This window comes from Astyanax mexicanus, chromosome 15 (genome assembly GCF_023375975.1).
Source record: "Astyanax mexicanus isolate ESR-SI-001 chromosome 15, AstMex3_surface, whole genome shotgun sequence".
NCBI classification, from domain to species: Eukaryota; Metazoa; Chordata; class Actinopteri; order Characiformes; family Acestrorhamphidae; genus Astyanax; species Astyanax mexicanus.
In genome coordinates, this window is record NC_064422.1 from 2,752,152 (window position 1) to 2,766,798 (window position 14,647).

At 44.1% G+C, this 14,647-nt stretch overlaps 1 protein-coding gene and 2 long non-coding RNA genes across 8 annotated transcripts in view; 1 reads left to right on the top strand and 2 right to left on the bottom strand.

The window, feature by feature from the left end:
* The first annotated feature begins 766 nt into the window (after positions 1-766).
* LOC103022107 (rho-related GTP-binding protein RhoN) overlaps positions 767-14,647 on the top strand; it is a 69,190-nt gene continuing 55,309 nt past the window's right edge. Inside the window, exons 1-2 of the mRNA XM_049464763.1 lie at positions 767-1,117; positions 7,573-7,660. Coding sequence (XP_049320720.1) covers positions 1,016-1,117; positions 7,573-7,660 — 190 coding nt within the window. The 5' untranslated portion in view covers positions 767-1,015. The remainder of the gene's footprint in view (positions 1,118-7,572; positions 7,661-14,647) is intronic.
* On the bottom strand, positions 1,597-2,285 carry LOC125781247 (uncharacterized). Its single transcript, XR_007424462.1, has 4 exons — positions 2,198-2,285; positions 2,062-2,163; positions 1,763-1,813; positions 1,597-1,667 (listed from the first exon to the last, which is right to left on the bottom strand). It is a non-coding gene; the product is annotated as an uncharacterized LOC125781247 (long non-coding RNA).
* LOC125781245 (uncharacterized) lies at positions 5,191-7,481 on the bottom strand. 6 transcript variants are annotated; one of them, XR_007424459.1, is made up of 6 exons: positions 7,021-7,091; positions 6,649-6,733; positions 6,564-6,614; positions 6,192-6,276; positions 5,820-5,921; positions 5,191-5,224 (listed from the first exon to the last, which is right to left on the bottom strand). It is a non-coding gene; the product is annotated as an uncharacterized LOC125781245 (long non-coding RNA). The 6 variants fall into 6 exon arrangements; XR_007424458.1 differs by having other exon boundaries at positions 5,803-5,921; XR_007424456.1 differs by lacking the exon at positions 6,192-6,276 and adding an exon at positions 5,922-6,038 and having other exon boundaries at positions 5,803-5,870; positions 6,598-6,733.

Sequence of the window (14,647 nt, forward strand, 5' to 3'; positions counted from 1 at the left end):
GTCAGTTAAAAGGAGAGCAAAAATCATAAAGCTAAATTATTAAATGGACAGTAAAATAATACATATAATGTATAAAACAATTAAGAATAAGAGTGTGAAAGTGTGGTTATTGCCAATTCCACCCTTCACAGGTTTAACTTAAGCCTGGTTCAGAGCAAGTTTAACCACTCAAAAATAATACATTGCTTTATTGCTTAATAGGGTGCACTTGAGCCTACCGTAATAGTGGCAGGCTATTTATATGTTGATATGCGCAGCAGAAATATTTCTAGGTGGATCATTTAGTCTCAGCACAGAATTTCACTTTCAGCTCTGCTGTATTAGTAATCAATAGGCACACGCTTTGAACCAAAAGACTAACTTCCTTTAAACTTAAGGTAAAACAACTTGCATTTAGGCAGCAATTCCACCAGTCAGCAGCACTCTCTCTCTCTCTCTCTCTCTCTCTCTCTCTCTCTCTCTCTCTCTCTCTCTCTCTCTCTCTCTCTCTCTCTCTCTCTCTTTAACCAACATACCAAACGATAACGAGACTGCCGATATAACTGCAGCCGCTAGATGTCAGTCAAACCCAGCTTTTAATTTGAACCAGTGGCGCCCGCCTTCATTTGTATAAAACCATACCGGACTGAGAAACAAACCATGTGATAAAAACTCGTAAATGAACGGAGGTGAATATTCATCACGAGGAGCTGAGCCTTTCTGCGCTCACTAAAATGTATGAATATTCAAAAGGAGCGCCACGTTCATTGGGATGCAGTTTGTATTGGGCGTGGCTTGGGGGAGACATTGGGCGGGTCTTTGCTCAGCGCGGTGGAGGAGTCGCAGCTGAGACGGAGAGTCGCTTCAGGAGCGCGTGTGGAAACGATATGAGCGGAGCAGAAACAATTGAATCCGATAATAAGGCGTTTTAAAGAAACCGGATCTGATGAGCGTTTTCTCCTGTAGTGCCAAATAGCAGGGTTTGGGCGGAAAAGCGGATCTCTAGCGCCTCCTGGGTGTGAAGAGATCAGGATCCATGGAGGGCAAAGTTGGCCGTTGCAAGATTGTTGTGGTGGGCGACACGCAGTGTGGGAAAACCGCCTTACTGCATGTGTTCGCTAAGGACTCTTATCCAGAGGTGGGTCTGGGGAATTTGATTAATTTTAATTTAAACAGATTTTAAAATGTGATGCAGTGATAGCATTTCTAGTTTTAATTTGGGAAACTTTACAAAGTAGGTAAATTACAAAATATTAGTAGCTAATTCTATTTGTCAGTAGAGATGATGTATCTTTATACCACCTGACACACTTTGCAGACCTGCACCACACCTGACCCTGCACCACACCTGACCCTGCACCACACCTGACCCTGCAACACACCTGACCCTGCACCACACCTGACCCTGCAACACACCTGACCCTGCAACACACCTGACCCTGCACCACACCTGACCCTGCAACACACCTGACCCTGCACCACACCTGACCCTGCAACACACCTGACCCTGCACCACACCTGACCCTGCAACACACCTGACCCTGCACCACACCTGACCCTGCAACACACCTGACCCTGCAACACACCTGACCCTGCACCACACCTGACCCTGCAACACACCTGACCCTGCAACACACCTGACCCTGCACCACACCTGACCCTGCACCACACCTGACCCTGTAACACACCTGACCCTATAACACACCTGACCCTATAACACACCTGACCCTGCAACACCCTGCACCACACCTGACCCTGCACCACACCTGACCCTGCACCACACCTGACCCTGCACCACACCTGACCCTGTAACACACCTGACCCTGCACCACACCTGACCCTGTAACACACCTGACCCTGCACTACACCTGACCCTGCACTACACCTGACCCTGCACCACACCTGACCCTGCAACACCCTGCACCACACCTGACCCTGCACCACACCTGACCCTGCACCACACCTGACCCTGCACCACACCTGACCCTGCACTACACCTGACCCTGTAACACACCTGACCCTGCACCACACCTGACCCTGTAACACACCTGACCCTGCACCACATCTGACCCTGCACTACACCTGACCCTGTAACACACCTGACCCTGCACCACACCTGACCCTGTAACACACCTGACCCTGTAACACACCTGACCCTGTAACACACCTGACCCTGCACCACACCTGACCCTGTAACACACCTGACCCTGTAACACACCTGACCCTGTAACACACCTGACCCTGCAACAAAAGTTTCAGGACGATATATTTTCCCAGAAATTATTGCGATAAACGATAATATTGTAATTTCAAAGCACCTCAATAGAAAATGCTTCTGAGCTCCCAAATGAGCATTAACATAATATGCCACAGTAATAATATACTAGCATAATAATACTATTTGACAGACATTGGGCTAACAGACATTGGGCTTCCAATATAAAAATATTATATCATAAAAAAAAAGTACAACCACCTTGAAAATGGCACTAAATATTAAAAATACCTTTATAAAAAATAAACAAACAACAAATAGATTAAAGTAACATTTATATATTTTTTTAACTCCTGACATAACACAAAGGCATTTGCAGATTCTATTCTCTGATCATATACAGTACAGGCCAAAAGTTTGGACACACCTTCTCATTCAACGCATTTTCTTTATTTTCATGACTATAATACTGTACTGTATTTATTGTAGATTCTCACTGAAGGCAACAAAACTATAAATGAACACATTGTGTACTTAACACAAAAAGGGGAAATAACTGAAAACTTGTTTAATATTATAGTTTCTTGAAAATAGCCACCCTTTGCCCTGATTACTTTCCACACCCTTGGCATTTTCTCAATCAGGTTTAAGAGGTAATGGTTTTCAGGTGTGCATTATCAGGGTTAATTAGTGGAATTTCTTGCTTTATCAATGAGGTTGGGACCATCAGTTGTGTTGTGCAGAAGTCAGGTTACTACACAGCCGTCAGCCCTATTGTACCACTTTTAAAATTCATATTATGGCAAGAACCAATCAGCTAACTAAAGAAAAAAGAGTGGCCATCATTACTTTCAGAAATGAAGGTCAGTCAGTGCCCAAGTGGAATCGCAAAAACCATCAAGCGCTACAACAAAACTGGCACACATGAGAACTAACCCAGGAAAGGAAGAACAAGAGTCACCTCTGCTTCTCAGGACAAGTTCAACCAAGTCACCAGCCTCAGAAATCGCAAGTTAACAACAGCTCAGTTCAGAGACCAGTTGAATGCCACACAGAGTTCTTGCAGCAGACCCTGCGCAAATCAGGCAGGCCTTCATGGTCAGATAGCTACTAGGAAACCACTGCTAAGGAAAGGCAACAAGCAGAAGAGATTTTTTTGGGCCAAGAAACACAAGGAATGGACATTAGAACAGTGGGAATCTTTGCTTTGGTCTGATGAGTCCAAATTTGAGATCTTTGGTTCCAACCCCCTTGTCTTTGTGAGACGCAGAACAGGAGAACGGATGGATTCCACATGCCTGGTTCCCACAGCATGAAGGAGGAGCTGTGATGGTGTGGGGGTGTTTTGCTGGTGACACTGGGATTTTTTTTTAAAAATTGAAGGCACACTGAAGCAGCATGGCTACCACAGCATTCTGCAGCGACATGCCATCCCATCTGGCTTGCGTTTAGTTGTACGATCATTTATTTATCAACAGGAAAATGACCCCAAACACACCTCCAGGCTGTGTAAGGGCTATTTGACCAAGAAGTAGAGTGATGGAGTGCTGCAGCAGATAACCTGGCCTCCACAGTCACCGGACCTGAACCCAATCAAGATGGTTTGGGGTGAGCTGGACCACAGAGTGAAGGCAAAGGGGCCAACAAGTGCTAGACACCTCTGGGAACTCCTTCAAGACTGTTATAAAACTATTTCAGGTGACTAACTCTTGAAGCTCATTGAGAGAATGCCAGGAGTGTGCAAAGCATTTATCAGAGAGACAAAGATGGCTCAGCAGGCCATAGCTCCTGCTATAAAAGTATTTTTTATGTAACTGTCAAACAAATTCCGAGCAAGGAACACCAGCATGTTTACCTGTGGGCCTTGAGGCAGGATCTTTCTGGGGGAAAAATATTCATATTTAATATTTAGACCTTGCACCAGACCTTGCACCACATCTGACCCTGCACCACTCCTGGGCCTACACCACTCCTGAAACTGCACCACACCTGACCTTGCACCACACCTGACTCTGTTACATACCTGACCCTGCACCACTTCTGGCCCTGCACCACTCCTGACCCCACACCACACAAGACCTTGCACCACTCCTGAACCTGCACCACACCTGACCCTGCACCACTCCTGACCCTGTTACACACCAACATTTTAACATGACAACCTTGTAACACACTGACTCTGTAACGCACTGACCCTGTTACACACCTGATCCTGTTACATACCTGACTTTGTTACTCACCTGACTCTGCACCACTCCTGACCCTGCAACACACCTGACCCTGCACCACACCTAATCCTTCAACAGACCTGACCCTGCAACACACCTGAACCTGTTACACACCTGACTCTGTAACACACCTGATTCCGCATCACTCCTGACTCCGCACCATTCCTGACACCGTACCACACAACCCTGCACCAAACCTGACCCTACAAAACACCTGACCCTGCACCAGACCTTGCACCACACCTGACCCCACACCACACCTGACCCCACACCACACCTGACCTTGCACTACACCTGACTCCGCACCACACCTGACCCTGCACCACTTCTGACTCCACACCACTCCTGACCCCACACCACACTTGACCACCAACCGCACCTGCACCAAACCTAACCCGGCACCTCTCCTGATCCTGCATCACACCTGACCCTGTAACACACCTGGCCCTGTTACAGACCTGACCCTGTTACACACCTGACCTTGCACCACTCCTGACCCCACACCAGACCTTGCACTACACCTGACTCCGCACCACACCTGACCCCACACCACACCTGACCCTGCACCACTTCTGACTCCACACCACTCCTGACCCCACACCACACTTGACCACCAACCACACCTGCACCAAACCTAACCCTGCACCTCTCCTCACCCTGCACCACTCCTGACTCTACACCACACCTGACCCTGCACCAAATCTGACCCGGCACCACTCCTGATCCTGCACCACACCTTACCCTGTAACACAGCGACCTTGTAATACACTGACCCTGTTACACATCTGACTCTGTTACACACCTGACCCTGCACAACTCCTGACCCTGCACAACTCCTGACCCTGCACCACACCTGACCCTGCACCCCATCTGACCCTCAAACACACCTGACCCTGTCACACCTAACCCTGCACCACTACTGACCCTGCACCACTACTGACCCTGCACCACACCTTACCCTTCACCACTCATGACTCTGCATCACACCTGATCCTGCACCACACCTGACCCTGCAATACACCTGAGCCCGCACCACACCTGACCTTTCAACACACCTCACCCGGCACTACTCCTGATACTGCACCACACCTGACTCTGTAACACACCAACCTTACTCACTGACTCTCTAACGCACTGACCCTGTTACACACCTAACCCTGCACCACTCCTCACCCTGCACCACTTCTCACCACACCTGACCCTGCAACACACCTGACCCTGCAACACACCTGACCCTGCAACACACCTGACCCTGCAACACACCTGACCCTGCAACACTCCTCACCCTGCAACACACCTGACCCTGCAACACACCTGACCTTGTCACACCTAACCATGCAATACACCTGACTCTGTTACACACCTGACCCTGTTAAACACCTGACTCTGCACCACACCTGACCCTGCAACACACCTGACCCTGCAACACACCTGACCCTGCAACACACCTGACCCTGCAACACACCTGACCCTGCAACACACCTGACCCTGTTACACACCTGACCCTGCACCACTCCTCACCCTGCAACACACCTGACCCTGCAACACACCTGACCTTGTCACACCTAACCATGCAATACACCTGACTCTGTTACACACCTGACCCTGTTAAACACCTGACTCTGCGCCACACCTGACTCTGCACCACACCTGACCCTGCACCACACCTGACCCTGCACCACACCTGACCCTGCACCACACCTGACCCTGCACCACACCTGACCCTGCAACACACCTGACCCTGCAACACACCTGACCCTGCAACACACCTGACTCTGCTACACACCTGACCCTGTAACACACCTGATTGTGTTACAAACCTGACTCTTTTACACACCTGACCCTGATACACACCTGATTCTGTTACACACCTGACCCTGCAACATACCTGACTCTTTTACACACCTGACCCTGCACCACTCCTCACCCTGCAACACACCTGACCCTGCAACACACCTGACCCTGCAACACACCTGACCCTGCAACACACCTGACCCTGCAACATACCTGACCCTGCAACACACCTGACCCTGCAACACACCTGACCCTGTTACACACCTGACCCTGCACCACTCCTCACCCTGCAACACACCTGACCCTGCAACACACCTGACCTTGTCACACCTAACCATGCAATACACCTGACTCTGTTACACACCTGGCCCTGTTAAACACCTGACTCTGCACCACACCTGACCCTGCAACACACCTGACCCTGCAACACACCTGACCCTGCAACACACCTGACCCTGCAACACACCTGACTCTGCTACACACCTGACCCTGTAACACACCTGATTGTGTTACAAACCTGACCCTGCAACATACCTGATTCTTTTACACACCTGACCCTGCACCACTCCTCACCCTGCAACACACCTGACCCTGCAACACACCTGACCTTGTCACACCTAACCATGCAATACACCTGACCCTGTTACACACCTGACTCTGCAACACACCTGACTCTGCAACACACCTGACCCTGCAACACACCTGACCCTGCAACACACCTGACCCTGCAACACACCTGACCCTGTTACACACCTGACTCTGCTACACACCTGACCCTGTAACACATCTGATTGTGTTACAAACCTGACTCTTTTACACACCTGACCCTGATACACACCTGATTCTGTTACACACCTGACCCTGCAACATACCTGACTCTTTTACACACCTGACCCTGCACCACTCCTCACCCTGCAACACACCTGACCCTGCAACACACCTGACCTTGTCACACCTAACCATGCAATACACCTGACCCTGCAACACACCTGACCCTGCAACACACCTGACCCTGCACCACACCTGACCCTGCACCACACCTGACCCTGCACCACACCTGACCCTGCACCACTCCTCACCCTGCAACACACCTGACTCTGCACCACACCTGACCCTGCAACACACCTGACCCTGTTACACACCTGACCCTGTTACACACCTGACCCTGTTACACACCTGACCCTGTTACACACCTGACTCTGCACCACACCTGACCCTGCAACACACCTGACTCTGCACCACACCTGACTCTGCACCACACCTGACTCTGCACCACACCTGACTCTGCACCACACCTGACTCTGCTACACACCTGACCCTGTAACACACCTGTTCTACTGAACTGTCACATTTCAGACTTACGTGCCCACGGTATTTGAGAACTACACGGCCAGTTTCGAAATTGATAAGCGGCGCATCGAGCTCAATATGTGGGACACTTCTGGTAAGTTTCCTTAAACATTTACTTATTTCTGCCCTAAACATGATGTCAACACGGTAGAGAAATATTTAGTAGGTCTGAAACAACAGTGTTCATCAAATGATATGGTCAAAATCCTGACAGAGGTATGTAGCAGATGCTGTAATACTAAGCAACAAAAACATACCGTTAATTCAGTCCCATATTTTTTGCAGTAACAAGAGGCCTGGCTCTTGGGTTGGTTAGCATTTAAGAGTTGGCAGATATTTGAGCTTTTGTTTTTGTATACTTTGTTCTCACTGTAAACTTCTCAAAATTAGGTGTCTGGTGTATCTATGGTCATTAATGTAATGTAGTATACCATGCAAAAATAGGAATGTGAAATATACCCATATATCCAAATGGGCAAAGCATATCCATATATATGGATGAAGCATATTCAATAAAATGTAGAGTGAGTGTAGAATATCCATGAAACTGGTGTAGCAGACCATGGCTTCCCTGCATTTAGCTCAAACCACAACTGTTTGTTTTAAATATAATGTGATGAAGATGAAGATGCATTGTTCCTAGCTTAGCTAAAGGCAGACGGGCCAGTTCCTCTGTTCTGAGCCGCAGCGCTGAAGAAACAGAAATGTTGTGTATTCTAAATGGAGCCTGAAGACAGTTTACCAGCTGAGGTCATTTAAAGAAGTTTCAGCCCTGGCCGATCAGCATGGTAATTAGATATCTGATGCTGATGGTGCATAGCCATCACATTGTTACCTAGGCTATCATGAGAGAAAGATTGGATAATAGTGTGATTAACTGTTATGATTCAGAGTCTAAATCTTCCTTAAGGTTCTTAACAAAATTTTTGATTATCTTAGAATTTGTTCTTTCTGGCCTTGACTATTAATGTCCTTTAAAGGGGACATGAAACACTTCAAGTATTTAGTATAATTCACAAGATGTATTTTCACTCTAACAAATTGTATAAGTTTAACAGCTGTCAGTGAAACGGAATTAAAATAATGAGCAATCTAAATGTCATTTTTTAAGTAAGCGCAGCGCCATCTTGCCCCAGCGCTGAAAGTGACGTCACGAGGTTGGTTCCCGAACGCCTCACTAACATAAACTATTAGTCTACAGTAATTTAGCTCCTCAATAAATAATAAAAGCCAAACCAAAAATTGTTGCAAAGGGGGGGGGGGGGGGTACTTTTGTATTGCCCCTGGGTGTAGTAATACTGGGTGTAGTAATTTTATAGGCTGAAGAGTGAGAAAGCTTCCCTTTCACTTTCATACCTCGCCTCTTAAGAAGACCGCTGTTCTTCAGCGGTGGCTCGCGGCGCTGAAGCGCGAGAATCCTCCGGTTAGCTGCAATGCTAGGGGTTAGTGGCGAGCACTTTCTAGACCAGGACTATGTGGAGGAGAGGGTTCTTAAATCAGGAGTATTAGTGCCGGACAAATAAGCTGAAGTTCTTCCGTTTTTATTCTTCCTCTGAACAGCTGGGATGTACAGACCGTCCGACTGAGGGTAACGTTACTATGAGAGCAGCAGCTGTAGCCGCACGGAACGAGCCAAACAACGCGCTCACCCAGCAGAGCAGCGAGAGGTACCGTTACCGAAAGTCTAGATAAACTGACAATTTAAAGATAACAAAGCTAGCGTTAGCTACTTAGCTAGCTATCTTACCATCTTACCAACGCTTGCTAACTAACAAACACTAACTAGAAACAGCACCTGGGTGTTTCAATGTCCACTTAAATCATGTACGTTTCATTTAGTCTTGATGAACTCTGGACTTTACATGCTAAATAGATAAATGTATTTAAACACGCTAGTTTACTGGATGGCAGAACCAGCTGTTGACGGGCTGCAGGGTTTCTGCAGGGACTTCACATAGAGAGAGAATAGACACCCCCAAACCGTCTCGCTCTCAGAAAAGCATCTGATAATTTCTGCTCAGGTTTCTGCAGGAAAGATCTTTGAGCAAATGGTCCACGATAGCCTAGTTCAGCTTCCTCTTCATCCATAATCTCCACAAACAACAAGCTATTTTCTGCTAGTTATGTACCTGGGCTCTTCAACCAACCAACCTCGTGACGTCACCAGTACTGCACGGGCAAAATGGTGGCGCACTAAATATATTATAACTTAGTGTGTAAACATTTTATATAAAAAATTACCCCCCAAATAAATTCCATTATGATTAATCCCTTAGAAAACTTGTACAAAATGAAATGTTTCATGTCCACTTTAAATACATTATGAACTGTGGCTCCCTTAAAGGTCACCTTCCGCGAAAATCCGATTTTTCTTGTTTTTTGTGGAATACAGTAGGTCTCTCCGAGTTGAATGTGTACACCTGCACATTAAACTGTTTTGCAGCCCCCATTGTCTGCAGGAGCTAAGCAAAGAAATCCCCCCTCCCCCCCTCCGAAAAACGGGTGAATTTTGAATTATCTTTCTGCCTACGTAGGCAGAAACTCACAGACCAGCCCACCTTGGCTCGAGAAACTCCCAGAGGCGGAGCTGAAGCGACGCAACATCACCGCTCATCAGTTAGGAGGTGGGAGGCAGTGAGCGGCAGAGCGGTGGAGGGGCGTCGCAGTGCTCCTAGCCAATCAGAGGAGAGATATTTGCATGCTGTTTGCATGTATGAATATTCATGAGCAAAGCTGGAATCCGGTCATTTTAGACACACCCCTAAAACAGTCCATTAAAAAAGAGCTATACAGAGACACCTGAGCACTTTTTTTTTACAAAAACGGCTCACATGTCATTCATTCATACTAGAGACCACAACTAGACATTTTAAAATGAAAGAAAAAACGACGGAAGGTGAGCTTTAAATGTTTTTCCCTTAAATGGCATTATAGACTACTTCTGGTTTGTGGTTAGTAGTTATGGTATTGTGTGTGCTGGGAAGCTGCTTAGAGAATCTTATGGCTGCGGATTGTTACAACAAGTGTGAAGAGTCTAAGACTCCGTCCACATGAATTAGGATCTCTTTAAAGGTATTTGTCTGTGTTTTGGTCCGCTCTCCATATTAAATAGCGTTTTATGTCAATTTTGGACGGGGGTTGACGCAGTTTTATGAAAACGCTGACGTCACATGGTAAGTCTGCATAGGTCTGTTTTTGTTTACAATAGCTTAGCTTGTTCAAAATGGGCCTGAAATATTGACCATGATTTTTTCTGTTTCTGTTTGTGATTTGCAAATTAATAGCGTTTTACAGTTTAATATAATTTTTCCCTCATATTGCAGAACACAACAGAAATATCCACAATGCACTGTGTTCAGGTTATTCAAGTCCCCTGGTTATTCAGCAGTACCTTGTATACCTGCAAAGGTTTGATGAAGATATAATTAAGAGGAAGATGGATGATCACATGCCATCAAACCAATCTGAACTGCTTGAATTTTTGCACCACGAGTGGCATAAAGTTATCTAAAAGCAGTGTGTAAGACTGGTGGAGGAGAACATGCCAAGACGCTTGAAAACTGTAACTAAAATTCAGGGTTATTCCACCAAATATTGATTTCTAAACTCTATTCATAAACTTTATAAATATGAACTTGTTTTCTTTGCATTATTGAAGGTCTGAAAGCTGCATCTTTTTTGTTATTTTAGCTGTTTCTCATTTTCTGTAAATAAATGCTCTACATGACAATATTTTTATTTGGAATTGGGAAGAAATGTTGTCTGTAGTTTATAGAATAAAACAACAATGTTCATTTTACTCAAACATAAACCTATAAATAGCAAAATCAGAGAAACTGATTCAGAAAATGTAGTGGTCTCTTAATTTTTTCCAGAGCTGTAAATTATGAATGACCTCGTTTCAATGCCCACAAAATATAATAAATGTTGTTGTGTGGTCCACCCGAACGATCCCCAACCATAATCTCAGCATTTAAATGATTAGCTTTAGCTAGGAACGCTGCAGATGTTTTAGATCATAAAATGTCTGTGTAAATCCCAGGAAGGTTTGCAGATATATTAATAAACATTATGTGACATGTTAATAGATGAAACAATGCTAAATTGGAGAAATAGTGTCCACCATAACAAAGAAATTTTTGGCTGACCTCTGGTGGCAGATCTGTTCAATGTCAAACATATTAGTCTGGTAGGATTTCATGTGACAGACAGATGTTCAATGGTGGTTTGGCAGGTAGTATACTGCCTGGTGTGTTAAGGGTGTAAAATTCACAAATGTTTCATAAATATAAAATAAAGTGTGCACTCATTTGCAATTCGAAATACAATTTCTTAGTTCTTAGTACAAAAAACAAAAGTCTATACATTCTGAAAATTTTAAGCACTTTAAGTGTTTGACAGAAGTATTTTTTTTTAGAAGAATATTTTTTTTTAACAGAGGCCGACAGTGTTTGACGAACACGGATGTAGACATTAGTGAGGATCGGATGCCCAATTTGAGACAGACAACGAAAGGAAACAATATTCATTAGAACATGCAATAGGTTTATCTCTGTCGTTGTTAATATGAAAAAACCCTGAATCTTTCAAATGTAAACTATGATTGGGTATTGTTTGAAGTTTATTGATTTAGATTTTGCTTATCGATTTAAAAAGGGTGAAAAAATATGCAAAATATTTAGATTTAGAGGCTGTTAACTTTCAGCTATGTGATTAATATATTTTAGCTTTTTTACTGCCATATCTATAGTTACAGCATTATTAACAGTTTCTGAAATGTTCACATGTGTAAACACCAGTGCTGTAAATAAATAACATAATATTTGTAATATTCAAGTAGTATTATTAGGCTGGGTGCAGCACAAAGCATTTCAGCTTGTTGCAGTCAGGTCATATGGATCAGTATTTTTCACAGATGATAATCCAAAGGAGAGTGTCTTTTTCTTACAATGTAGGTAAAAATAAATAAAAACAATGAATGAGACGGCCGTCCAAACTTTTGACTGGTGTGTGTGTGTGTGTGTGTGCTGGTTCACAGCTTAATTGCTAAAATTGAAGTACAGCTGTTAGCTGAATTAGCTCGTCCTGTGCTGTGACTCTGAAGTACAGCTGTTAGCTGAATTACCTCACCCTGTGCTGCGATTTTGAAGTACAGCTGTTAGCTAAATTAGCTCACCCTGTGTTGTGGCTCTGAAGTACAGCTGTTGGCTAAATTAGCTTGTGCTGTGCTGTGACTCTGAGGTAAAGCTGTTAGCTGAATTAGCTCATCCTGCACTGTGACTCTGAAATACAGATGTTAACTGAATTAGCTCGTCCTGTGCGGTGGCTCTAAAGTACAGCTGTTGGCTAAATTAGCTTGTCCTGTGCTGTGACTCTGAAATACAGCTGTTATCGGAATTAGTTCATCCTGTGTTGTGGCTCTAATGCCAAGCTCAGACTACACAACATTTTCGTCCCTCACGATGTTCACTTTGTCAGATTAAGCAGATATCTTCGATTATTAGATGAATATTAGATTATTCTTCTGTTTCGCTGGTCCAGCAAAATGCAGAATCACCGTTCTGCTTTCTTTTCGCATTGTTTACAGCTGTGCGCCACAGAACGCTCTGTCTTCCTATTGGTCAGCGTCAGGGAGCGTGTCGTGGAGCATGTCAAACTAGGCGATAAAATACAAAAAATTCTAACATGCTTGTCTTTTCGTCGGATGCTTCGACATCAAATAACTGCTCTTTGACTATATCACACTACACAAACCCTTGTCGCTTGCGACACTGAAATTGGCACCAGCAAAATCGGGTCAAATTTGGGCTAAAATCGTGAAGTCTGATCTGGGCATAAGGGACAGCTGTTTGGCTGAATTAGTTCATCCTGTGCTGTGGCTCTTAAGCACAGCTGTGAAATAATGACTAGCTGCTAACCTCTGCTGCTTTTACACTGGACTATCCTGCTCTCCTTGTCTCTGTTTGGTTAATTATTCTTGGGGACAGATGCAGGTGGTGCGAGTCTAGCTATTAAATATGGCAATATAAGTAATTTAATATGATATGATGGTTTATTCTAAAACATTTTTTAATGAAAAAAAAAACTGTGCTTCATATTAAAGTCTCACTGTTTTTCTCTCAGTTTGCATGTTTGTCCCCTTCTCTGTAGAGAAATGTACAGGATTGTTTGTTGGAATTAACTGTTGGTCTGGTATCTGGAAATGTGATATCAGGCTGTATTTTCTCTGTAATTGAAGAGTGTTTGTCTATTACAGTCTTATAGAACTCCTGTTTGGAAGCCATTGTCTTGCACTTCAAATAGTGGCCTAAAGTGCTGCAAGCAGTGAAAGCAAAATCACACATTGGAATCTCTACAGTAGTGCTTAGCAGTATGACCAAAAATGTATATCACGTTATTTTGTATTTGTATTTTAATATTGTATCTTATCATTTTGTTTTAGCATTTTAGCATGACACAGCTTTAATATAGGTTTTTGAAAACACTATAAAACACTAAGGCTTTAAAATAAAGCTTTGATTACTATTTTATGTTGTCCCACAAAATTACTCAATATATGAAGGAATCAGACTTCATTAGCAGAAAAAAACTTAAAAAGACCTTAAAAAGAGAAATAACAAGTCAGACACTAGTTTACAAATGATGAGGTTGAGGAATCTTGAACCTGAAGAGTTGCATTGCCCAGAATGCCACAGTAAACAATATGATAATGATGAAATAAAATTATGTTACAGCATTTTTATTTTGGGGAATAAATAGGGATAATGTCAGCACTTTGTTTCATTACAGAGAGAGCACAATGAGTCTGGATGAATTGAATTTAGGGAAGTTTTTGCAGTGTGTAAATAGGTCATGAAGGTTTTAATAGTTTTTATAGTCATTCTATTTTTAACTATCATCATTAGTGATGAAAAAACAATAAATATATGATATTTCACAAAGAACAATAAAAGTTGATTTTAGCAGAAGGAGACCTTTAAAATGTTTATATTGGGGGTAGATAATGAGTGGGGCTTAGGGACATTCAGAAGTTTCCATGCATCAGAATTGGCTGGCCTCAAACTCACCTGCCCAAGTCATA